The 17,354-nt window shown below is 33.7% G+C and overlaps 2 protein-coding genes and 1 long non-coding RNA gene across 3 annotated transcripts; all 3 read right to left on the bottom strand.

Moving 5' to 3' along the window:
- Positions 1 to 196: 196 nt before the first annotated feature.
- Positions 197 to 5,249, bottom strand: LOC138316117 (transmembrane protein 70 homolog, mitochondrial-like). Its single transcript, XM_069257627.1, has 2 exons — positions 5,176 to 5,249; positions 197 to 947 (listed from the first exon to the last, which is right to left on the bottom strand). Exons 1-2 carry the CDS (start codon positions 5,233 to 5,235, stop codon positions 252 to 254), a joined length of 756 nt encoding a protein of 251 aa, XP_069113728.1. The 5' UTR covers positions 5,236 to 5,249; the 3' UTR covers positions 197 to 251.
- Positions 5,250 to 9,474: 4,225 nt separating this feature from the next.
- On the bottom strand, positions 9,475 to 16,307 carry LOC138316111 (uncharacterized). Its single transcript, XM_069257619.1, has 2 exons — positions 16,225 to 16,307; positions 9,475 to 10,621 (listed from the first exon to the last, which is right to left on the bottom strand). The coding sequence occupies exons 1-2, from the start codon at positions 16,279 to 16,281 to the stop codon at positions 9,929 to 9,931; spliced, it is 750 nt and encodes a 249-aa protein (XP_069113720.1). The 5' UTR covers positions 16,282 to 16,307; the 3' UTR covers positions 9,475 to 9,928.
- Positions 13,072 to 15,822, bottom strand: LOC138316112 (uncharacterized). Its single transcript, XR_011207595.1, has 3 exons — positions 15,287 to 15,822; positions 14,459 to 14,587; positions 13,072 to 13,870 (listed from the first exon to the last, which is right to left on the bottom strand). It is a non-coding gene; the product is annotated as an uncharacterized lncRNA (long non-coding RNA).
- Positions 16,308 to 17,354: the final 1,047 nt, after the last annotated feature.

The following is a 17,354-nucleotide window of genomic DNA, read 5'->3' as shown; positions in this document are numbered from 1 at the left end:
TACATGTAAATTATCAGTCTTACAGAAGCCTGTCCTCCAATTATAATTACAATCTGACTGTAAGTTCACAATAAATTGTCTAGGTACGTTTCTTGCCAACCATAAAACATTTCAGATCATGCACCAGCACAGCTGACATAACTTGGGGAAAACAGTCATAATGAACTAGATAAAAAGCAAATATAAACACGGTACACATTCTTTAAAATTCAAGTTTAATTTCTATTCCCAATAAAGCAAATAATCTTTGTTTATTCTTCATTCTTTTTAATAAAACCTTCAATATCACTAAAGTCCATAGGTTTATCATAGCCCATAAGTTTGATATAGGCCTCTCTACTCCTGAAGCCTGACGGATCTATAAACAAAGGCTTCCCCTTCACTTTCATGAAACATAACACTGATGCCATGCTAGGAAAGGTGACGTCCTCAGTAGTGAATACTCGGACTTTACGACGACAGAAGAACGAAAGTGTTGCTGCTGTAAATGTGTTTGAGTCTTTGTTATAGTACAAGTCTGTCACATAACGTTTAGTCATGGCATGGATCATCAGTGGGGTTCCCAACATAAAGAAGCTCACTCCGCTCCCTAACATAAACTGTAGCACTGGTGGTAGCTCCAGGATATTTGGCATTACAAAAGGCAATAGACACAATGCTACTCCACTTGTTGACACTGAGAATATTTTCACTATCTTTATACTTTTGGTAATGTTACCATAATAAACTAAGTTGCCTTTCACTGCATCCGTTAGCGGTAAGCCAGGAATCGGAGTGGCAGGTTCTTGACCAGGAATAGGAGCATTGTCTGTATTCAAACACCGTGACTGGGTGGGAACACTGTATTTATGTACTGAGGAACAGTGAGTGATGGAGATAGGTTTTATAGTCTGAGTACAAATGAGGCGACATGTTTGATCATTCACCATCGTCCTGAAGCATGTTGCCTACAAAGAAAAAATGGATACATCATTGAGAGGGAAGCAATTACACCATACTAATAATAGATATGATATCTACCCTAAGACTCATCACGTAGAATGCATATGGCAATATGTTCCTAAATGTATGTTATAATCATCATAGGCTTCAGTGTTAACAGTGACATCAGCACACACAACATCTGACATACTTTAGGAGTGCCACGATACAGTAAATGTGTATTGGGAAATATTGCAATACAATGTATTGTGTTGATGTATTGCAATACGTATTGTAATATATTGACCCCCATGTGCGTAGCACTTGGATCAAAACTTTTGCATGATGTATTGCAATACGTATTGTAATATATTGACCCCCATGTGCGTAGCACTTGGGTCAAAACTTTTGCATGACCAAATTTATATTTTTTCAATATGAATATACAAAATCTTACTTTTGTATATTTTCATCATTCATTCAAGCAGCAACACTCTATAGTAAATGCAAACAGTACATTTATTATCATTGTACTTTCAAACTTGAAAGGCTGATTAATAGGTAAATTCATGGAATTTATATCCCCGCTTTCGTTAATCAAAGGCCCATGATGTCCGCCAAATAAGGGCCAATGAAAGTGCCAATCCTACTTGGCAAAGGCCCCCAGACATTTATCTATGTTACCAAGTTTCGAGAAAATCCAGTAATGTTTGCGAAAGTTATTGAACGAAAACAGCGTTTTTTGTTAATCAAAGGGCCATAACTCAGCCAAATAGGGTCCAATCAAAGTCCCGATCAAACTTGTCCAAGGCAATGTGCCATTTAACCATGTTATCAAGTTTCGAGAAAATCTGGTAATATTTGCGAGAGTTATTGAACAAAAACAGCCAAAAATGGCTATTTTCGTTATTCAAATGACCAGCACTCAGCCAAATAGGGTAAAATCAAAGTCCCGATCAAACTTGGCCAATGCCTTGAGACATTAAACTATGTTAATAAGTTTCAAGAAAATCTGGTAATATTTGCGAGAGTTATTGAACAGAAACAGACAAAAATGGTGTTTTTCGTTAATAAAAGGGCCATAACACAGCCAAATAGGGTAAAATCAAAGTCCCGATCAAACTTGGCCAATGCCCCAAGACATTAAACCATGTTATCAAGTTTCGAGAAAATCTGGTAATATTTGTGAGAGTTATTGAACAGAAACAGACAAAAATGGTGTTTTTCGTTAATAAAAGGGCCAAAACTCCCCCAAATAGAGTCCGATGAAAATGCTGAGCCCTTGGTACATTGGACCATATGACTAAGTTACAAAAAAATTATGATTTGTGGCAGTTAGGACAGACAGATGGAAGGATGGACGGACAGACGACTGACCACTGATGAAAAAAGATTTGAATAGCCCACCAACTGATGGTGGTGGGCTGAAAAAATAAAGTTTTAAAGATTTAGAACATGATGTCGGTATTGAACCTATTCAATGTTCTGTAAATACTGTATTTGACCTAATAAGGCCCAGGGCGCTTAAAAATTGAAGCAAATAAGGGGGTGCTTAACAAGAGTCCCAGAGGGCCTGTATTGCTCACCTGGTTTGTAATGCCAAGTAATGTTCTGAATACAGGTTCAGTTTTTTTCTGAAGGAATTTGAATAATTACCTCTAATTTCCCTATTGGGGCCCCGCCCCTCCTGCCCCAAGGGGGTCAGAGCCAAAATTTATACAAGTTCTGTTCCCCTTCCCCCAAGGATGTTTATGGCCAAATTTAGTCACAATCCATGCAGAACTCTAGGACAAGTAGGGATTTATAGGATTTATCTCTATTTCCCCTATTGGGCCCCGCCCCTTCTGTGCCTGGGGGGTTTAGAGCCAAAATTTATACAAGTTTTGTTCCCCTTCCCCCAAGGATGTTTATGGCCAAATTTAGTCACAATCCATGCAGAACTCTAGGACAAGTAGGGATTTATAGGATTTATCTCTATTTCCCCTATTGGGCCCCGCCATTTCTGTGCCTGGGGGTTCAGAGCCAAAATTTATACAAGTTCTCTTCCCCTTCCCCCAAGGATGTTTGTGGCCAAATTTGGTTACAATCCATGCAGACCTCTAGGACAAGTAGGGATTTATAGGATTTATCTCTATTTCCCCTATTGGGCCCGCCCCTGGGGGGTCAGAGCCAAAATTTATACAAGTTCTCTTCCCCTTCCCCCAAGGATGTTTGTGGCCAAATTTGGTTACAATCCATGCAGACCTCTAGGACAAGTAGGGATTTATAGGATTTACCTCTAATTCCCCTATTGGGCCCGCCCCTGGGGGGTCAGAGCCAAAATTTATACAAGTTCTCTTCCCCTTCCCCCAAGGATGTTTGTGGCCAAATTTGGTTGCAATCCATGCAGAACTCTAGGACAAGTAGGGATTTATAGGATTTACCTCTAATTCCCCTATTCCGTTTTTGCATAATACAGAGTTAGCTCCCTTACAGATAGGTATCGATTGTTACGTCATTGTTTTGTGAGCGCAATTTACGTAGTTTTCTCCAAAAAGTATGATGTTACGCTCGCAAATACATGACGTCACAATCAATACCTACCCGCAAGTGCAGATAACTCTGTAATGTGCAAATTCAGAATTGGGCCCCGCCCCTCCTGCCCCCGGGTGGTCAGAGCCACCGATATGCCACCAATTCCAGCTTGTATATTTGTCAGCACCTGTTTGAGCGAGGCGACTTAAATGAAAGTTGTTAACACAGAAAATAAATTAGCCTCTATTACGAGCATTATACTATAGCAATTTACACTAAAGATCAGTTAGTAAACGTGACAGTTCATTGTAACTAACCTATATCAGTAAAGCCAACATGTAAAGTTGTAAATTAGGCCTACGGTTGTTAAAGATCTTCAGGTATGCTCATGCATGTATAGTATGAGGACGGAAGAAATGTCATATTTATTATAGTCTATATTTCATGCATTTGTGACTTATTTTCAATTGTATGTTATTTTTATTCGTTTTACAGCGACTGTTTTTATATTTGGTGTACACATAGAAATATTTATAGATGTCGAAGATAGTAATTACTTGTATAGTTTTCCGTAGCTTATTATATATAGATGATTTATGCTATATCATTTTATAAATTACTGCAGGGAAATTACGAAGAAGGAAATATTGACGTTTTTGTTACACTGCAAGTTATAGTCTATAATCAGAAACATATATTACAAATAAATATAAAGGAGAAATATTTCAAACATATCCAAATAAAGAGCAAGTATACGTACCTTTCTACAATTTTTTGCAATTTCAAGATAATCTGATCAAAAATATCATCACTCACATGCGGCTGCCTGCATGTATATGTTACAAATCATAAAACGAGAAACATATATGTTTCTGATAAACATACAATAAATGATGTCGATTTCTTTGTTGAAGAAGAAAGTATTTTCAATTATTCTGTAGCGCGATTGGACTGTGTCGATCATCAGTGACCATGTCAGGCTTTTTACAGGTTGGGCACAACCCTGCATATGGGTAACAGTTACCCATTTGAGTAACAGTTACCTGTTTGCAGTAATCAATAAGTTACCCAATTGAGTAATTATGTGAAAAGCAAACGCATAATATTGTTTTAAAAATTATTGTCGAAAAAGGGCATCATAATTTTTAGAATGCCTAACAACTGGTCAAAGACTTTATGTTTCTGTGGGTGAAATATCAAATTCTGTTGTCTAACTTTGTTGTAAGATGAAAATTTAGGTGCTCTCCATTGACTTTAGTGTATAGCTATCAGGGAAATTCAGTGCAAATGTCATGGTTGAATGAGTTTTACCTGTGTTCTATTTTTGGCACCATAGTAAGCAATGGAGGTGGTTTATTTTGTGACTTTTACCAAAATTGAGACAATGAAGTTTGTCCCATTTTGATTAATAATTAATGTCCTATGTTATGTTAGTATTGGTGCCATGTCAAAATCATTACGCCCTTTTTTGATAAAAAAGTTTAAAACAACTTCATGCATTTTTCTTCAACAAAATTCCTCATTTGGGTAACTTATTGATTACTCAAACAGGTAACTGTTACTCAAATGGGTAACTGTTACCCATATGCAGGGTTGTGCCCAACCTGTTTTATTTACATCTAAGTGCGATCCAAGAAATATAGGATTAACCAACAATCAGGGAGCAAATGACATGTTCTACTTATTAATTTCAATAACACTTACTTTATATATCTGAATGACATATCTCCAGTAACTTACCTGTCTAAAATGACACGAAATAGGACGACAAGATCCCCAAAACACTCTCGACGTCGCCATGTTTTCAATGAGAACTCTTCAATTTTGAAGGTTACGGAGATTGTAAAAGCTCAACTCGGATGTCTAGGTATCCGGACGATTTGTTCAAATAAATCTATCTCCAATTTTGGTTGATTGGAATACTTTGAAAAATCGTGCTTTATATAAAAAAAAATATATATATATACTGGCTGGCGACAAATTATCGTGAAAAGATAGCGATTTTTCTCGATTTTTTTAATTAAGCTTTTTATGGTTGTAAATAATCTTTAGTAGGTACACTTCAGCGTTATAAACTTTCATTTAATTTACATAATTAAGGATTAACTTGAACAGATTTTTTATGTTATGGAGATATAACACAAAAATCTGAGTGTACTCTAAATAAACCGCGAAGCGGTTTATGATGAGAGTACACTCAAATTTTTGTGTTATATCTCCATAACATAAAAAATCTATTCAAATAAATCCTTATAATTCAGTTTACTAAAGATAATCTCTTCAATATTCAAAATTCATTTTGGGACTCTTTTGTCTATGAAATAATTATGCCGTCATCTCAACCAATCAGAAGCAACGTTACAAACGGCGATGCCATTTTTTCCTTTATGGGCTGATAAAGTAAATTTTTAAGCCAATGAAAATGCTCGTAACAAGCAAAATTGAATTATTATTTTATAATAGAAAACAGCTGTTTGGAAAAGAGCAATCAAATAGGTGTTCGCGTCATTTTACTGAACATATTATCGTGATTAAAGAAAAAATATTAAAAATAGTTGTGTCATGGAAGAAATTAAATTTGATATCAATAGAAAGTTAATATTTTGAATTATCTTTAAAAAATAAATGGTGCAAAAATTGTCCCGCAATAGGAAGAAAACGTGACTTGTTTATGACCAGTGATGTTGTTAGTTTATTGCTACGGGAAAATGAACAGGCCACCATTTACCGATCTATCAATGACAAAATGCCGAATGTTTTTCACCTGTTTGTATAAATTAATAGGATTCTGAATAGATATTAAAGATATTTGAATGATTTCTGGTGGTGATTAATCTGTAAACAAAAATATAACAAATCGACATAGTTTACTACCTTGTATTTTGTCGTCTGCTCAAGAGCGCTTGAGTGACCCAACCAGCGTTCTTTTCTAAGATTAAATTACCTCCCTTACAACTTTCGTTTTTTGAATGTTTTTGTCTGTCATCACAGGAAGCAGACAAAAAATGAATCGAGACTATTTATCCTAATTAGAATAAAGCCGATATCATACTCACTCCTTCCCCCTGACTTATGTTGTACTTGTGAGTTAAGATTTACTGAAATATGGTATTTTTATGTTAAATTTTTTAATTTTCTTCTAAATTTGAAAACATTGTTGGCAATTTTGGTATGTGTCATTTTTCTAAACACAAAACTGTTTAATAATCGCATTTGTTATACCGCGCCAATCAAAATCATGATAATATGTTCTTCGAGATGATATGTTGCCAACCAGTATCTTTATTTAAGGAATAGTCTTTTTTTTATTTTGTTGAGGTTATGAGGGTATAATAATAATAACAAATGGAGCACGTGTAAATTATGCACTGATAAGAGTTCCAAAATTAATTTGGAATTTTGAAGAGATTATATTTCGTAAATTAAATTATCATAATTAGGTAAAAACCGTATAAAGCTAGTATATTAATAATCCGAAATAAAAGGCCAAAATAAATTCAAAGTAAAATCAAAATCATTATCAAAATCAAAATTAAATTATAAGAATTAATTTTAATATATTTGTTATGGAGATATCAGACAAAAATCTGAGTGTACTGTCATCATAACTGCTTTTCACTTTATTTACAGTACATTTAGATTTTTGTGCTATATCGATCTCCATAACAATAAAATATCTATTCATATTAATCCTAAAATATAATTATGAAATTATTTTCTAATAATTAAAACTTGCTGTATAAAATTTAAGTAACTCATCATTGGTTACTGTTATCTGCATTTAAGTCATATGACTTCGCATAGTCATCATTCTCCATCTATCATCATCCACTGTGCCTGAATCTTTCATCGATAATTTTGTAGAGTCACAAAAGTTATTAACTTACCGTTAATACTACACATATCATCACTTTCTGAACAATTTGATTAAAATAAATCAAATCTTAATTTTCATACTATGGGTCGTCTTATGTTTCCTGCCGTCGTCCTAAATACTGCGCGGTATATACGTAGTTGACTATCACTGCACCAGACGGCAAAACAGCGGATTAACTCTCCACTCATATATTACGGAGGAAATCTTGCATATGTTTGGTGTTGTAACCTCATCTTAGTACATCAATATATATTTTCTGATGCTACTAACGTTCTTTAAGAAATCTTTATGTTTGCCCCGGAAAGATAGTGGGCCTTTAATGATAGTAATGTAAAAATCAAAGTGCCAAGGCCACTCATAGATGCTGTGACTGAAGGACTCAAAAAGGAATAAAAGAATTGGTTTATCATTTATATTAAATTTAGTTAACATGTTGTAGAACATTGTATTTATATAATGTACAATGTTGAATTTTTGAGTTAAACAAAGTTGATTCAACCACCACAAGTTAAATAGGTTTTTTTTTCCTGAAATGACTGAAATCTATTTTATATATTAAAATTTCTTATTTCTGAAATAAGTAGATTTATTAAACCAATAAATCTGGTAAAAATCTGAGTGCCATTTTCGTTTAATACATGTAAGTAATCTATATACTAGTACACATACTAATTACTGAAATTATCAATTTCATCAATGTCTCTTTAAAAGAAAAGAAAATGAGTTAATTAATATCCATTTAATAACAACAGAAATATATTGCGATTTCCTTGTTAGAAAGACTAACATGGCTGCTTGCATGTGTACCACTTTGCTTTGCCGACTTTTGACTTATAAATCATGGCCAGATACTTTTGTCAAATAAAAAGTCATAATTTGGTTACCTTTTACAACAATCCTTTGATGTTATGGAACATTGTTGCAAATATGTTGTGTATCTTTGTTTAAACACGGCTTGAACAAATAGAACAGCAAGTGTTATGCAGTGCACTTTCACTACGATAATATAGTATTGAGGTTTAAAGGGAGGCAACTCGAGCTTTCACATCTCTAGATGGAAGAGAGCGTAGTAATTTCAATTGACACCACATGTATAATTTCTATATGTATTTGTTTGAATTGATCTTAGTTAAATAATTAAAAGGTAGCTATAAATAATTAATTCCTGCAATGAAAGGCCTAATAGCAATGACGTTTAAAGTGAGGCAACTCGAGATTTCACATCTCTAGATGGAAGAGAGCGTAGTAATTTAAAGATATAGTTCGCAACGTCAACTAAACAAAAGACTTTTGCAAACACATTTAAATCTTATTTTTTGTATAAATCATTAAAGCAAACATAATTTATCATCATTTATAGCATCAATTTTGTACCATTCACCTAGATAGATAAATAAAGAAAATCTACTGCGGATGAATAAATTAAGAAGGCGTTGTGTGTGATTTTCGGGAATACACAAGATCTGAACCAAGATCAAAACGAAATAGTTCTAAGTAAACATTGGAAAACATCACCGATTGCGTAATTGTACACATCGATTATCGTTGTGACAATTATTATATGTGTGTGTTTTATTATTTTATACCTTCAATTAGGGTGTGAAAGTAACAAAACAGCATTTAATTTTCATCGCGGATTATTATTGTTGTTTTGATGTGCTCAGGCTTGCTTAGCGTACCTATGATTGCTGTTTCACAGCATCAAACACATAAGTTATATACATGTATCATACCCTTTTTCGGCATAGCTGGTGCCCTTTTTGCTACTTTGACACCATGCCCTTTTCATACTGTGAGGAACACTAGCGAAGCTAGAGCAGAAAATGGGCTTATGAGTTTGTATGTGTATGCAGTGTCTATGATTATAGAAAGCAAATACATGCAGATGATAGTGATCTTCATCCGATCTCAAGGTCACAGGGGACAAGTAGGTTAAAATAGTTTCTTCATAATAAGCAAGAGGCACAGATACCTAACATGAGTATATGGCATGCTTTAACAAGACTGGTAATTTTTCAGATCAAACCATTTTGTCTTAAGAATCAAATATGATGAGATCATGAGGACCACCAGCTCCATTTCTATATAAGAATCTTTCCACTTCTCAAATCTTGATTTTACCAGCACATTTTTCCAAAACATAAATTCAAAATCAGCAAATGTCAATGTTTTAGTAAGTTTATTTATTTAAAAATATGAGGTTCAGTAATCTAAATAACGAAGGCAATGCTTCCATATCATGGGTAAGATTTGCTTGCAATAGATGAATAAATTGCAGTACACAATTGTTTTAAATTTTTTTCTACTATGCATTTCATTTTCTGACAGCACTCTTACTGGTTGTGAATGCAAATTTTTGCAAAAAATTAAAGCACTCATTGAGTTTTACAGGCATAATTCTGTTTCACTTACCGGTATATCTGCTTTTTTTTTATTCTCATATACAATGGTAACCATTAATTATATAAGCCTGAATTATATAAGAAGTCCATTAAAACAATCCTCAGGAAAATGTATTTTCAAATAAATACTAAAGAACTAAAATAACTGATTTGTTTTCAAATAAATTGTGAGTTTTCAAATTTGTGAAACAAATATCAGACTTGTTTAAACTATTCATGTTTCTCCAGTCAATATTGTAAACGCATTTTGGTCTCTGAATACATCAGGGGTAGGGTTGAAGAAGAACTTCCTTTTTCCAGCGTAGATGACATATAATCCATTAAACACTTTAGGATCAGCAAGTGTTACTTCCTCTGCTGTGAACGATGACTCTTTACTTTTACGAAACAATGGTTTTGTCCTCACAGTAAAAACGTTTGTTTCAGCATTATGATACATGTGTGATATACGTCGCTTGTATTCCATATTCTTCAATAATGGTAAAGCAAGCAATGCAAAAATGTAGGACACTAATAATGGAAGCTTCATTTCATCAGGTAAAGTTTTGTTTGGTAAAATAAATGATAATACTAAAGTACCTAAGAATGTCACAGTAACTGATGCTACTTCCACCAAGGCCACTCGCTTGACAAGGTCAGAATCAACAAGAACTAAGTGTCCTTTTTCTGGGTGCTTTGAGGGTATTCCAACAATAACAGAAAACAGACTAACATGGTCTTTTAAATACTTTGGTCTGTTAAGCTGACTAGCTTTAGTTGTGTGAATTTGTCGGGGCTGCACCACCGAGGTAGCCAAGACCTTTGAAGATGTGGTTTCCTTTAAGGCTGCAGGAGGACACCTTGTTGACAGTAATTGAAATAATTGACACCGACAATGGATATTTGGTTGTAAAAGCAAAAATGGCACCTGAAAAAACAATACAAATAATGATTATTACATTTTCAGTTCCTCATGCTTTGTATTATGTTGAAGACAATACAAAGTGTAATTGTGCTAAAAGGGACAAAAACTCTAAGCAGTTATGTGGATATCATTCTAATCTAACAGAGTTACTTCCCTTCATGGTGGAGGTAATTTTTCGATCACCATGTATTAAATAATATTTTTTCTATATTTTACATAATGATTTTATTATCTCACATTCATTTGAATGCCTGAGCCATTCAATATACATTTATGTACACTAGTATATGTCCGGAGGAGTGATGATGATACATGATGCACAGTACATTCATCTAATCAGAAACATATATGTATATATGTTTCTGATCTAATCAAAGGTGTTTGAAGTTTTATATATTAATATTACAAAAAATATTGTATTACTCTATTATTTTCTGTAGTAATATGGTATTTTTTACAACATCAATATATTCACTATATTAGAGCCAGCACCTGTCCTGTGATCTGATCGACATCATGAGCCACAGACAATAGTCGATTTTCCAATTGTACGAGTCTTAAGCGGCACGCCTATTTTCTTCAATGACATAAGCGATATGCCAGACATACGCGAAGCGAAAGTAGGTTTTCACTACATGCAGACAATCCGAAACCTGGCCTGAAATGAAGTAAAAATAGGGTAAAACACATTTGTTGGGGCATCTGCAATAGTGAATCCATGTTTAGTAGCAAAGAATAAATGCACAGGGTCACGTTGATTAATTTCCCTACGACAAATCGGCAGTTTGAACGATGTAAAGTGTAAATAAAGCGACACACATATGTTAAAAAACATTATGTTGCGAGGAGAACTAGGACCACAAAACACCCAGATACCCAACCTGCATGTTGAACATCATGTATTGCAATAAAAGCAGCAAAACGGAGACCTAAACAAGACATCATCAACTTATACCATAGATCTACATATGCATGGACATGTAGGCCTAAGCTCTTACACGTACAAATGTAGCTATGACAGTTGTTTAGTAACTCTCATATTGAATTAAGGCATCGTAATATCTGCAGCATTTATTTTAATCTCTTTTAGAGTACCTTATGATATCTCAATAACATATATAACAATGTTTTATGTATGATAGATAGAGGATCTTAATCAGCTTACATTTTTTTTATTATGATTTATTAGGACAATTGATGGATGCAGGCTTGAAGCCTCTATATCCATATCAACAATATGCATTCATAAAATAAGTAAATAAATTCCAGTATATCAATGGCTATGATCCTACAATATAGACTATTAGATTTTAAAACAAATATTTTTCCAGTGTTTATGTAACATTACTTCAAAGTTGTATACAGTATCTGCATCTATAATATGTTGCGGCAAATTATTCCATATGTCTACTATTCTGTTACTGAAGAAATTCTTTCTTAATTCTAAATTGCAACGTTTCTTAAAAATTTTCTCAGAGTGACCTCTCTTGCCTGTACTGTCCATTTGGAAAAAGTTCTCAGTGACTCTATGATCATATATGTTTTTAACTATTTTAAAAACAGTTATAATGTCCCCTCTAGTTCTCCGATGTTGTAAAGTTGGAAGATTTAGTCTTTCTAAGCGTTCCTCGTATGTTAGGTTTTTGAGTCCCGGAATAAGTTTTGATGCCCTTCTCTGGACATGATTGAGTGTCTATGAACACTGTGGAAAGTGGCATATCAAAGCGTTTAAGGAGATTAATAAATTTAATATTATCAAGCCATGAGTGTAAGATTCTATTCAATTCTATATCAGATCAGTACAATTGTGTTATGGAAATCTAGATAGAACTTATCAACTTTCCATTTCAAGAGTGGTGGAATCAAGCTTGGAGTTGACATTTTTGTCAACAGAGACACTTGTGTGACATCATATTTTGATCATGACGTCATTATTTGTACCTATGATGTCTCAATAGTATTTTTAATTTACAGGTGTGTTGTGATATTAATGGCATTGCTAAACAGGCCAGTTGATTAGTTATGTGATAAATATACATTTGTGCTAGATATTATAACATGTCAAACTACTGTATATATATTTTAAGAATCAAGCAAAATGCCAAGTCTACATCCTTATCCTTCTGTGATTCTAGCTAGTGGTTGTCATTTAAATAGTACCATTTACAATTTATATTGAATAAATAACTTTCTAGTGCTATTGTTACTTAGACATGACAAATTGCCCAAGCTAGAATCCAGTACATGTTGAAAAGACAATGTGACATCTCAATACTTTCACATTTTGAAGGAGCTGTACCCTTTAAAGTAAAGCCAGTTTTGGACCAAACTAATTGAATTTGCGGTGCAATACGTCTTGTGCAATCTTGAGAAGCAATTCATGGAAAAAATAAAAAATCACTCAATTGTCATAAATTTGTCATTTTATTCACTTATTTGTATAAAAAGTGTGTGTGCTTTATTGCTTATTTGTAACAGCATACACTAAATGTTTAAATAAATGCTATTGAAAAAAGGTAATGATCTATCAAATCCAATGAGTATATCCCTGTCTGGGTGTATTATAAATATCATGGTCATATGACGGTAATATTCAGATTTCTCAGAAATAATTGATTTATTGTTAACTTATTAATGCGATTTTATGCAATGAAACCTCTTTTGATTACATACGTTTCAATGAGTATGGACATTTTATCTCAATCACTTTCTTTTTGTGTTGTTTACATGAGGAAATCCCATATACACTGTAACCAATATATATGGAAGTTCACATCAGATATAGACCTTTTTGCTCTATATGCACTATTTTTAATAGACCTACATGATTTTATATACAGGTCCTGAAGAACTAGGTACTTTTTTCCTTCTTTCCCATTGAAATGCAGAGACACCTGGTTCATACTTTGCTATGATAGATTCCAGCAATGATTGTGGACAGTGATGACAATCTATTGCTTCACAAATCTTGTGGAAGTTAAAAGCTGTCAGTCGGCCATATTGCATCATCTTCCAGACTTAATTTCCAGACTTCCCACAGGGGCTTGTCTCGATATCCTCAACAATTTTTGGTGCATAATTTCCAAGATTCTCTATCAATTGTTCTAAGGTTGAATTAAAATCACTCATGTTCTTAATCTGATTGTCAATTGAATAGGCAAGACATGAAGTGGTCTAATTCCTCTGTGACTGTTCAAATGATTCATCCATATTCTCATACAATATATCCATTTTCTGAGTGTCTGGATGCAGCTGAAATATGAATAAAATAACTTGATTTTAGGCTGTCCTTCTAGATCTGTACATTCACTACTTAACACATTTTCATACAAACATTTTTTGTAGGAACAACACTTACTGCAATACAGTAAGGAATAGCTAGTTTTACATTACATATATAAATTATCTATAAGAGCACTTTAATTTCCATGAAACAACATGTTAGTAGATTTATAGATTTGAACATGTGATTCCTTCACAGTTGGTTTTTATTAGTTTGACACCCTATTAATAACCAAGGTCATGTAACGACATGTCAGGTTTATTTGTGGAGGAAAGCCACTGATAAGTGGTCAGTTCCTACCAATTGCTCCACATGGGATTCTAGCTTGCAAACCAGAGGTAGAGGGCTTGTAGTAGTATGTCGAGACATAAACCACTTGACCACTGCACCCAACCCCCCTCCTCCCCATTGATAATGAAAAGATTTCATATAAGGTTACCAAATCTTTTGGTTTGATTGATTAATCCAAACCTTAGTAAAACAAATATTGAAAAATTAGCAACTTGTTTCTTAGCATTTATTAGCATAAAAAAATCCTGCATATACCGCCGTTGTACCTGTTTCAGTTTCGCAGTGAAGTTTTTATGTCCAAAGATTCTCTGTCACAGGCAAGACATGGATCGTAGGTGTCCAAAGTATTCTTTCTCACCCCATGATGATCAGATCATTCAATACAGCTAGAATACCTGTAAAGTATGATAAATATAAGTTCAGCACATACCTTATACATACATTTTCTACAGGTTTATGTTTTTTTTTCAGTTCCAAATGCATCTGTAATGCATTTTCTTATATTGCAAAAAACCCAAGAAAAATACAGATATATTTATAGTACTAGTAAGTACAGTAGTAATGTAATTTAATCCATTTCAGCTATATACTTGTTGTAAATTTGTATGTCTACTTTCAACCTATGACCTATATAACAAAATCTAGTGAAAATGAAGTTTGATTACTAAAGATGCTTCATCGCCGACAGAGCGTAAATAATTATTATCATTTGGACAAAAAATTAAGATTAAATGTGTATTTATATTACATCTAACTAACACAAAAATAAATATATACCAAAAATTTATTTTGCTATTGTTGTCTGCACAATCAATACCTAATTCCATATGACTTTACCACCACACCTCCCAACTGGGAAAAGTTATACAACAAAAGGGGCTGCAATAGAGGCTCCAGCCTGGTTTCAAAAGTCATCCTGAGGAAATTATTATGTTTGAGGAGCTTTTTTCCAAGCTGATAATTTAATAAACATATATTTTGACTTTGCAAATGATTTCTTAAACATATACTTTATTACTGTTTATAAAACGACATGATTGTTTTTATCAGATAATCGAAATATTTTTTTTATTTTGGTCTACATTTTTACTAACCTGTCAATAAAAATGCAGTTGGCTGACATGACCTCTCCCGTGGATTTCTTTATGGAAAACCATAAATGGCAATATTTCCAGTTCATGAAGATCTGATATCGCCTTAGCCAGGAACATTATACAAATGTTGCCAGTATATGTTGAAGATCAAACTTTTAGCATGCCGGCTTTCAACAAATAATCGGCAGACCTCACAACTCCTATATGCTCCAAGTCTCATTTTGTCAGTAATCAGACGATTGTGTATAAACGGTAGTCAAAAATATCATACAAGATAAATGTTGGTGATCGAGATGTAAAATCTAGATCTAATGTTATAATAGATCGGGTGATTTCACTGCCTCACACAGTTCTGAATCAATAAGCTCAACTTTTTAAAAATTGTACGTAGAGATCCCTAACTGATAGGTACATTGATGTAAAGCTTAAATATATTAAGTCATTGCTCGCTGCCATTTGTAAACAAAGTAATTCCGGAAGTGTTTTGTGTCTGGTGTTGGCGATTATAAAGGTGAAAACCAAACCGGAGAGTCCGATTCCGTCATGACGCCTCAGACAATTCGCCCCACAAAATATGATTATAAACAGAAACTGATAGTTTGTAAAATGCCTTTAAGTTACTTTACATTAAAACAAAATAAAGTTGATTTTACTGCCATATGATCTCTAAAATAATGGGAGTATAATCGATATATCTTCATTATTTCATATTATTTTCCATTATTTTAATGTAAACGTCCAATGATGAACAGTACCCATTTTAGGGCGAAACGTCATTCAGTAACGAATCCACCTGTTTCCGCGACCGGCTCGGTGCCTGTCAGGCCATAGTGGGGCACAATACATACTGTACTGTACATATATAGGAAATTATGGGTTTTTTCTTTGTTATTCTGCTATATTTTTCAGAATCTGTGCTAGAAGCAACTTATAATTACCTGTCCTTTAAACTTTCCGATCGTCTTTGCAAGTGATGAAACCATGATAGTCGCCATGTTTAGGCGTTACTAAAATTGGAGCGGATAACGGGATGGAAAGAAGCGGAATTAAAAATAAAATAGTATACGTGTGCTTGTTATGAAATATATCATTTATAACGATATGTAATGGATGCAGGCTGTAAGCCTCTATATCCATATCAATTAATATACATACATAAGAAGTTATTTCCATTCCGGTATACAACAATGGCTAAAGTAGACTATCCATTTTGTACATTTGCATTATAACTACTTACAGTATACGTACATGTTGGTTATATTTTGCAACCAACACTTCTCCAGTAATTGTCAAGCAACATTTCAAACTTATACACTGTGTCCACATTTACAATATTCTGTGATAGATTATTGAATAAATCGATTATTCTCTGGCTAAAAAGTTCCAACTTGCAACGTGATTTATTTTTCTCAGAGTGGCCTCTGGTTCTGCTATCATTGTCCATAAGGAAGAAGTCCTTGGTGACTCGAGGATCATAAATATTTTCAACAATTTTGAATACATTAATGACGTCCCCTCTTGTTCTCAGGTGCTGCAGTGTTGAAAGATTCAGCCTCTCTAGACTTTCATCGTAAGTTAAGTTTTTTAACCCTGTGATCAGCTTTGACGCCCTTCTTTGTACTTTTTCAGTTATATTATAATATCGATATCTGTTCTCTGGTATGGATTCCATAAGCTAGCTGCATATATTCTAAATGTGGCCTAACTAGTGCTTTAAATAATAATTTAAACAGAGATTCGTTAAGATATATAAATGACCTTCGTATCAGACCAACTATGCTGTTTGCCTTGTTGACAATATTGTGCAGGTGGGATTTGATATTAAGGTCTCCATCTATATATTTTCTTGTGTGATATTTTAAAGTTGAATTATCTCTCCGTTTTTTCCTTCCATAGAATAATACCTTTCCTTGGAAGATTTAATTGACAGAACTTTTACATTTGTTTGGATGGAATTTTAGTAACCATGTATTTAACCAATTGCTTAGTTTGTCTAAGTCCTCCTGGAGGATTCTTTCATCTTCATTTGTTTTAATTTGCCTGTATAGCTTCGTGTCGTCTGCAAATA

This window comes from Argopecten irradians, chromosome 2 (assembly GCF_041381155.1).
Source record: "Argopecten irradians isolate NY chromosome 2, Ai_NY, whole genome shotgun sequence".
Lineage (NCBI taxonomy): Eukaryota > Metazoa > Mollusca > Bivalvia > Pectinida > Pectinidae > Argopecten > Argopecten irradians.
This window is presented reverse-complemented; position numbering and strand designations above follow the sequence as displayed.